This window comes from Penaeus chinensis, chromosome 10, assembly GCF_019202785.1.
Source record: "Penaeus chinensis breed Huanghai No. 1 chromosome 10, ASM1920278v2, whole genome shotgun sequence".
Taxonomy (NCBI): domain Eukaryota; kingdom Metazoa; phylum Arthropoda; class Malacostraca; order Decapoda; family Penaeidae; genus Penaeus; species Penaeus chinensis.
The window spans coordinates 2,012,877-2,022,876 of NC_061828.1; the positions used below are offsets into that span (position 1 = coordinate 2,012,877).

The 10,000-nt window shown below is 38.1% G+C and overlaps 2 protein-coding genes across 2 annotated transcripts in view; one reads left to right on the top strand and one right to left on the bottom strand.

The window, feature by feature from the left end:
• Nucleotides 1–2,621, top strand: part of LOC125029601 (proteoglycan 4-like) — a 12,586-nt gene extending 9,965 nt beyond the window's left edge. Inside the window, exon 7 of the mRNA XM_047619579.1 lies at nt 1,186–2,621. Within this exon, the coding sequence (XP_047475535.1) occupies nt 1,186–2,397 (1,212 nt within the window). The 3' untranslated portion in view covers nt 2,398–2,621. The remainder of the gene's footprint in view (nt 1–1,185) is intronic.
• Nucleotides 2,622–5,507: 2,886 nt separating this feature from the next.
• The window catches only part of LOC125030004, an 8,297-nt gene continuing 3,804 nt past the window's right edge, over nt 5,508–10,000 (bottom strand). The window contains exon 2 of the mRNA XM_047620215.1: nt 5,508–10,000. This exon is cut by the window's right edge and continues 523 nt beyond it. Coding sequence (XP_047476171.1) covers nt 7,034–10,000 — 2,967 coding nt within the window. The 3' untranslated portion in view covers nt 5,508–7,033.

Below are 10,000 nucleotides of genomic sequence, written 5' to 3' on the forward strand. Positions count from 1 at the left end.
ATTATGGCTCTTTTGCAGTTTTCCTCAGACACATACTCTACATTTGATCTGATTGCCCTGTACCATTTATTAATATTAGAATTCCTTTAGAAGCTAGCTCGTAACTGAATTCTTGAGATATGGAGCTGAGATAGGGCTCATTTTCTTAAGGAAAACAGAGGCTATTGTAAATTGAGGCACTTTGAAATTGTGACCTTGTATTCAAGATACAGGTCTCTAAACAGTTTTTTTTCTTTCTTTCTTTCTTTCTTTTTCTCTTGTCTTTTCTTTGCTTTTCTCTTTTTTCTATTTTTTTTTTCCTTTTTTTTTTTTGCTATCATTTTTATTTTCATTTTTTATTTTCTCTTTTTTTTCTTTCTTTTCTTTTTTTCTTAGTTCCTTCCTTTTTTATTTTATTTTTTTCTTACTGTTTTTCTTTTCAGTGTTTTATAATAAGAGTTCAGATGATTTCTTTTACAACTTAAGGTCATTAACCTTATCTTGATGAAAGAACTAAATATTAAAGAACTTTTTTTTTTTTTTCCACTGTTGTAGACACTCTTAACAAGTTTGCAGACTTGATAGATTACTGAAAACTCTTATCAACTGGAATTGATTTGGATTTTATCAAGCCTACCCAAAGAAGTATAGGAATAGTAGTCAGTGTTAAATGGCATGGGAAAGAAAGGAGTAAAAAGTAAAACCAAGTGGGGATTGAACATTTGCCATATTCTTTGAGTGCGTGTTCAAAAAGACTGGATTTATATTTCCCTTTCTCCCTCTCCCCCTTTATATATATATATATATATATATATATATATATATATATATATATATATATATATATAGTAAAGTGCATATTGTATTTATAGAGGTGAGAAGCTTTTAGGGATGACTCAAGTTCAAGATATGTATAGAAGCTGTTTTTCTATTGGATATAAAAGAGCTTAAGAGAAGTTTATAAGTTTAACATAAGAACATATAAATCCAAAATGTGACCTTGTATAATGGGAGTTTCTGATTTTGTTAACAAATTATGAGTATACTGAAATTTTCTGGTAGTGTTGACAAGTATTTTTAAAATAACTCAAATTCTCACCCATCTCTGTCATATTAGTACCCATTGTTACATAAATTGTAAGTAATTTAAGGTATAATAATTTAGGACAAAACATTAGATAATGTCACTTTATTTTTATTTTACAGGTACAGGCTCAAATAGAAACACCTATAATAAGCAAAGTTCAAAGCAAATGCCAAGAAGAGACCAAACCTGTCTTCTCACTTTCGTCTCTGTCACACTCTTACATGACAGTTGACCAGTGGCTGGCAGGAGTAAATGAACCTGTGGAGTTGACTCCAGATGTATTGCCAAAACACAAAATGCCCATGAGAAAGCAACTTCCTCAGCACACTCAGTCAGAGGAAAGAGATCTGCATCTAGTAGAAACAACCCCTCCAAGGCAAGAGAATCCAACTCCTGCCAGAGAAACACAGAGGATGGAAGCTCCTCGTCCAATGACCCCACCAGCCAGCCAAAGGAAGGACATCTCTGTGGAGGCTTACAGTGCACCATCCACCCCAAATGAACCACAGCTTTCTGAATATACCACTTCCTTGTTGTCTCTAATTAACCGCAAACCTATACGAGAACATGAGGAGCCACAGGTGCCATATACAAGACGATTGCATGCTGCAACACCAGAGGAACCAGGCCTGTCAACATTCACTACCAAGTCACCAAGAGAGGAGAAAAAGTCAGAGAGAGTTTACACTCCAGAGGAGCCAGCACTTTCTTATAGTGAGAAAAAGTTGGCATTTATGAAAAATTTCAACAAAGAAAATTACACTCCAGAGGAACCTGTTCTCTCCTACAAGAAGCCTCAAGGTGAGAGTGAGAATCCAGAAGATGAGAGAACTCCTGAGGAGCCTTTCCTCTCATCTGCATACACTAAATCTCACTCTCAGAGCATGTCCAGCTTTCCTTTTTCTAAGAAAAGTTATGCTGCAAGCCCTACCTCACCACAGCTCTCTAATATCACACAATCAGTTCTATCCTTTGTCCAAAATCCAGTGCCTTCCCACAGCTCTCATAGACAGACAGAACAGTACCATAGTCACAGAAACCCTACAGAACCACGAAAGAGTGAAATGCCCCGTCATTCTTCCTCTCACAGAAGTAGCAGCCATCCATACAACCCGGAGCCAGGCAGTTTTTCTCGTTCCATGATGGATACACTCCGCTATCAAACAACATATTCTGAACTCACTAGCAGTCAGGATGAAGCCCAAAAGAGTGCTAAACCAGCTCGGTATAGGCCAGGAATGGAGGAGTTCCTGAAGCAAGATGATGTTCCTGCTTCACCTCAGCTTTCTGATGTAACCCAACGAATAATTGGCCAGACTAGGAGATGGTGAATATTTAGTTTCTCACTGAAATTATGCCTGAACATGCAAAACAGAGTTAAAGATTTTAACTTCTCTCTACCAGTATCACCAGTAATGTTCCCATAATGGAAATTTGTTAACTACTATCACTGGATAAATTACATTGACAGATGTCCCCTTCTCATTCTTTCTGTTTTATTGTTTTAGTTTATACTCATTGTAAAATGTAAACAAATTAAAATTTGTACCTTCAAGTTTTTGTTTTCCTGTACACAATAATTTATTCAATGAAATCTTAACCCAATGCCGACGGGCATGACGTGTTCGTAGGTGCTATGCCAACTGAGTCACTTGTTTGATTGTATTCACACATAGATGGTTACACCAATGAGCCAATTAAGAGTACTGCCTGTCTCGCCTGTTAACCCATTTCTTTGATTTATGAAAATATTTTACGTTATCTTATTTTGCTGTTACTAATGTTTTTAACATTATAGTAATTATATGTTTATAATAGAAATAACCATCAATATTCATAACACTAGTAAAAAATATTTTTTTCCCGCCAATTCAAATTACTTAAGGTCACAAGGTCTACTAATTGACTCCTTTGTGGCTAAGCACTAGCAGAGACATTTCACAAAAAATAATTTTTTTATTCATTCAGCATTGGGTTAAAATGATTTAAATTTTATATAAATATCTTGATTTAACTCGAATTCAGTAACATGAAAAAGGGAAAAGAAAAGGAATTGTAGAAAAGGTAAATAAGTTTTTATAAACAAAATATTTTATGCATATACATGTATTTGTGTGCATATAGTATGAATTTATTAATATTCCCAACCATGTAAGAGGCCCAAATCAAACACCATGGTAAACAAATAAATCATTTATTCTTTTCTTGATAAAGAAACACTAAAGATTCAAATTACTACTCTTTTTTATCGAAACATACATTAATATCTTAAACATCAGTCTAATGATAAGAACAGTCTTATGATTTATTTAACTAGAAACAATAATCTGTACATAGAAAAAAAAAAAAAAAAAAAAAAAAAAAAAAAAAAATACACATACACACTGAGATCATTATCCTCACATTATAAACATGAAAACCTTTTTCTGTTGGGGCTATGCATTTAGTACATTAACAAAAAAAACAAAGCAATAACAAAAGAAAATCTACCATTTCCCCCCCCACATTTACAGTATTTTTTTCTTCCTACATTCACTTTAATCCCTCTGTGCCAATATCTTCTGGGTCTTAAAGATAATCATGGTACAACTAGTATTAAGAAAGAAAGAAAGAAAAAAATAATGCATCTGCTTAACTGAATGACTTTTCCCATCCTCTTTATACATAAGTGTAAGCTATTATATTAATCTCTTCCCTAAAATCCCATGTACTAAATGCACGACCCCTTAAGTAGAACCATTAGCTCAAGAAATCAACTTTTGTACCATTGATTTTTAAAAAATAAAATTTCAACACGACATAATGCATTGTTTTGGATTCTCATGCCTGATACATGACTTCAACTTGGTTATCTGGATAAAATACTACCAGGTAGAGGGAATGGCTGTTAATTCCCAATCCCACTCCATATCCACAATTTTCCTCCTTTTCCTGACTTTCCAGGGATTAAAACCAAACTATCAGTAACATAAATTCATGACTTGAATGCACTTTTTGCTCTTGCACTGGTATAATACTGGATAAGTATAAGGGACTTTGGTTCCCTTTTTGTGAATGAGGATAAACTTGTTTTTGCTCTTGAGCCTCTGCTAACAATATATATTTTGGCTTTAAACAATTTCTCGGTTGGTAAACACTCAAATTTCATAATTACTAGAAGTAAATTATACTTGACGTGTCACTCATAAATAGATTAAGAAACTGAGTGCAATACACATGTAAATCTGGTCTTTGAAATCGAGACACCTAAGCATCACAAAATTAATAACATATTTGGATCTTTTCCAAAGAATCCCTTAATTCAAAGAAATCAAAGTGCTTTTGTCACAGCTTCCAAACAATAGCTGACACATTTATCAAAATAAAACCTTGCTGAACAATTATAAAAACACAAGTATTCATGCAACATTTTTTTTTTATTCAGAGATTACCAAGACAAACTTTTCCATCCATTCATACATATATTTACACAACCCAATATAAGTAGCACCTATGCAGGCTGCCATTTTTATGTCCATGACACTACATATTTTCCATTTTACTTGTTCTTAGGGTGTTCTGAGAGTCAAACGTTTTTTTCTTATGGTCGTTTTTCATGGCAGACTCTCATATATAAGAGCTCCATTTTGAAATGCCTGAGAGAGAGAGAGAGAGAGAGAGAGAGAGAGAGAGAGAGAGAGAGAGAGAGAGAGAGAGAGAGAGAGAGAGAGAGAGAGAGAGAGAGAGAGAGAGAGAGAGACACAGAGAGAGAGAGAGAGAGACACAGAGAAGAGAAGAGAAGAGAAGAGAAGAGAAGAGAAGAGAAGAGAGAGAGAGAGAGAGAGAGAGAGAGAGAGAGAGAGAGAGAGAGAGAGAGAAGAGAAGAGAAGAGAAGAGAAGAGAAGAGAAGAGAAGAGAAGAGAAGAGAAGAGAAGAAAGAGAGAGAGAGAAAATAGAGAGAAAAGAGAGAGAGAGAGAGAGAGAGAGAGAGAGAGAGAGAGAGAGAGAGAGAGAGAGAAAAGAGCGAGAGAGAGAGAGAGAAAAAAGAGAGAAAGAAAAAAAAGAGAGAGAGAAAGAGAGAAAAAAAAGAGAGAGAGAAAGAGAGAAAAAAGAGAGAGAGAGAAAGAGAGAAAAAAGAGAGAGAGAGAAAGAGAGAAAAAAGAGAGAGAGAGAAAGAGAGAAAAAAGAGAGAGAGAGAGAGAGAGAGAGAGAAAAAAAAGAGAGAGAGAGAGAGAAAAGAGAGAGAGAGAGAAAAAAGAGAGAGAGAGAGAAAAAAGAGAGAGAGAGAGAAAGAGAGAGAGAGAGAGAAAAGAGAGAGAGAGAGAGAGAGAGAGAGAGAGAGAGAGAGAGAGAGAGAGAGAGAGAGAGAGAGAGAGAGAGAGAGAGAAGAGAGAGAGAGAGAGAGAGAGAGAGAGAGAGAGAGAGAGAGAGAGAGAGAGAGAGAGAGAGAGAGAGAGAGAGAGAGAGAGAGAGAGAGAGAGAGAGAGAGAGAGAGAGAGAGAGCGAACATACAGAAAATCCATTCCTGTATATTCACAAGATAGCACTTACTTACAACTCCCAGGTGGGGTGACATCAAGAGCCATGAAGTAAACATACAGAAATTCTACATCTGCTATAATAAACACTGCAAAAAGAGTGACAGAAACAAAGACAAAAAGTTATCTTAGAATTTGACTGAAATTGACTAATTAAACTCTAATCACTAATTGCCAATTAATATCATTAGGGTTTTTAAAGATGATTTGAGAAAAAAAAAAAAAAAAAAAAGCAAAAAGTAATGTCTAATTTATCTGACATTCATATTAATTTTAAAATTAATGAAATATAACATCCCTTATTTTAGATGTGAAATTATATTCTCATTAATAATTATTGAAAGTCCTGGATTAATAATCATTAAAATACTTACCACGATTTGTAGAAAGCAATAACTTATAACATTTAAAAGACTGCTATAAGAGCAACTTTAAATTAAACATACATAGAGAAGAAACATCTACTTCTCATTCTTCAACTGAAAAATGCAAAGATTTTTTTCTATCTCTCTATCTTTTTAAATTTGTCTTTGAAATAAATATTGGACTTGGAATACTGATAGCTCAGGCAGGAAGCACACCATTCAGACTGCAATATATCACGATACATAATTGTTCACCAGGATTCACATTATAATGGTTAAAATGCCTATCTCTGCTGTTTCAGTTACAACTGGCCCATAAATATTTACAACAGTAAACTTAACAATACATATAAAATATACACATCATCATCATGTCTCACTGAGCCCAGTGGCTGCATCTGCTGATGACAGATCTCTCATTCATTAAAAAAATAAAATAAACTGACAGCAATGGAATGAATAGCATACTGTCTTACAAAGTTATCTTAAGGGTTTTAATGTAATACTTTGTACTGTATCCTTTCCTTAAATTGGTCATACTCCTAATGCAAAAATGTTAAGTACGACCTCTTGAGAGCAGAGCAAATGCCAAGAAGAGCTTTCTCCCTCTCAGAGGCCCATGAGATAGTGGCAGGTGTCATTATCAACATTAAAATAAAATAAAAGCTGTAGCTGCGTAAAAATACCAAAACGGCAATAATACTTTGCAGAATTCTTTTTTTTCTTTTAAACCCCAACCCTTTTTCTTCCTTCTTTGGCATAAATCAAATACAGCCACAAATATTCAAAGCTTATGATAAAATAAGAGGTTTATACAAAGAAAACTTCACTTATGACCTATTAGCTGCACAACTGTTAGTTTGTATTTTCATCAAGCCATTATCAAAAATATTCATATATGCATATATATATAAATGTATATATATTCATATATACACAGTATACTAGAATCTTATGTTGCAGTAATATCTGCCATAAAACTTTACAAAAGTCAAACCCAAGTTACAATTCAACACTTTCTGTGGAAAAGGACGACATCACTCGTCCTACAATCACTGATATGAATGCTAGTATGTACACCTGTGTTAGTATGGACCCGGATAGGAGGGATATGCCAGGAGATACGCAGCTGCCGTGATGGCCTCTGTTGACAAGTTAATTGGAGATTCTGGACGCCCTGAAGATGCGAAATGGGAAGAGGAAAGGGAGAGGGGTGGAGGGGGAGCGGGTGGAGGAGGAAGAGGAGGAGGAGGCTGGGACGAAGTTGGGGATGAGGAAGCCAGACTCACAGGGAAGGAGAGGCCAGTAGAGGTACTAACTGGAGACGTTGTGGATGATGTGCTATGAGAGGAGGTGGGAAAGCCATGGCAGGAAGAGGAGGATGCAGAGGAAGCAGTGAAGGAGGCAAGGGCTGATGAGGGATGGTCACTGCTACTGGATCTGGCTGACTCACTCTCATACCTGGACGACTGGAGTACCGAAGGCAGGTCATCATCAAAGTCATCCTCTGAATCCTTACTATGTGCCTTCAGGAGATGAGTGCTTAGGTTACAGCTCCTTGTGAACCCCTTTGAGCACCACTGACAAAAGAACCTCTTCTCCCTCTCCATGACTTCAACCTTCTTCTTGGGCTCGGGGAACTTGCCATGGATCTTGCGGATGTGTTTCCTCAGAATGTCTCTACTGGTGAGGGACTTCTCACAGATATCGCATTTGTGCATCCCCTCGCCGTCCTCCTTGGAGCGGTTCTTCTCATGCAGCTTCATATGAGACTCTAACCTCTGTTTGGTAGGCAGGAATTTGTAACACTCTTTACATTGTTCTTTTGTCTTGTGGATTTTCTCATGTTTATCCAACACATTTTTCCTACTGAATGATGCTGGGCAAAGAGAACACTTGTACTCACAATTCATTTTATGTAGTTTCTTATGGGAAGCAAGTCTGTCTTTTCTGGAGAACTTTTTTTGGCATATATCACAATCATAGGTTTCATTATTATGGACAGCAAGATGCCTCTTGAGGACATCTTTACGAGAAAACAACTTGCCACACTTTTCACACTTGCTCTTTTTGTTCTTGTGAATCTGTTCCATGTGGTGGTCCAGAAAATCTCTGCGAATAAATGTCTTGTCACACAATTCGCACTTGAAGGGTTTGTCACCCAAGTGTTTCTTCTTATGGGTGTCCAGGTTGAAAGAGGATGAACAAAGGAACCCACAAGCATCACACTCATACTTCTTGCCCCCATGCACCTTGAGATGAGCCTGGAGATACTCTTTGGCACTGAATGCTTTGGGACACTTGGAACACTTGTGCGTCTTGACCTGTTGCTCCTGGCTGTGACTCAACATATGCCGTCCCAGCTTGGCTTTCCGGCTATAACTGGCATTGCAGACCTTGCAGGAGAAGCGCTGTGTACTTACATGTATCTTGAGATGCTGCGTGTAGTGCTTCCCTTTGGCAAAGGTCTTGGGACAGAACGAGCATGCAAAGAGTTCAGATTCTTCTAGTCCATGCTCCTTCATGTGTGTTTTATAATTTCTAATATCTTTGCCAAAATCCTTGGTGCATACACGGCACGACAGGTCCAACCCTCTGGCAAGCATGTGTGAAGCCATTCTTGATGTCTGATCTGACTCTAAGGACTCCATGCTCTCTAGCTTCTGGTTCTTTTCCAGATTGTCTATCTCTGCTGATTTAGCATTGTCCTTCAGGTTTAATACTTGCAATTTATTTTCACTGTCTGTTGCTTGTTTCATTTGATTGTCACTGACAATTAGGTCACCCTCAGGGAGATTATGCCTGATCCAGTCTTCTATACTCGCATCTGGTCTTCCTCCTTGTCTACCATCGACACCAAAGTTTTTTGCTTGAGCGCTGTCAAGGGGCTCCATCTTGTAAGGCTTAACAGAGGCCATTTCTGCCTCTGTGTAAAAGTTCTTCACAGAAGTGTTATCTAGAGGTTCATTTTTGTATTCCCTCATCTGGATGACACTTGGCTTCCTCTGGGCTCTACTTTTTCTCTTCTTGGCTCCAATTTCTGTCTTCTTGGGCATAACATCTGTTCTTTGTACACGGGTGTCAAGACTTGCAGGTACAGTGTGTAAAGATGTGAGACAAGGAAGTTCTGAGTTTTTCTCTGTCTCTGCCTCTAGACTGGTGAGTGTGTGACAGTTGTAATCCCCGCCAGCAGAAAAGGGTAAGTGGTACTGCAGTGAGTGCTTGCTACGTCCGGGCAGATCCCGATGACTAGGCTGACTAGGCACAGTCACATTCCCCATCTGGTTATTCATATTGAAATTATTGATACCACTTCCCATGGAGTAACTAGTAGCCAGAGTGGGCTGGCTGGCTTGAACAGATACCTTCCTTTGGTTAGAAGTTGATGTCAATAAGGCATTGGTAGATGAAGTGTCTACATGGGCCAAGCCAAAGACAGGGGTGCTGGCTGAGCACATAGGCTGTGTCGCATTTAGAGCTGGTGACTCAGCCATGCCTGGAATCCCAGGAGACATGGTGGAATGATTAGTTGTTAATGGCATCCCAGGGAGCTGCAGCTGGCCAAAAGACGTATTTAAGCACTGACTAGGATTGGTGGGAATGGCAGATCCCATGATATTGGCAGAGCTCAAAGGTGGAACCAGACTGGGGTCAGGCCCAGCTCCGTAATGAAGCCCTGGGGCCCCAGCACCCATGCCCAGAGCATCTCCTCCACTGATGTTCTCAGGCAGCTCTAGCTCCCTTGTGCTGCCGAGGTCATGATGCATCCCTGAGGAGTCTGAATGCTGCAAAACACTGTCTGTCATCTCCTGTCCATCTTGAGGGTCAAGCGTTTGTTCAGGAATGTAATGGTCTATATCTAATTGGATGAATTCCTCATTCACTTGAAAAACACCATTGAATGAATGTTTGTGGGTACATAACTGTGACCCTGCAGTCACTTTTTCACCACAAAGCCAACACTCACTCACATTCAGAGTGTAGTTTGTATTTACATTGGAGTGACGCAGCTGTAAGATGAGCTTCCCCCCATAACAGGTCATCCGCCCATA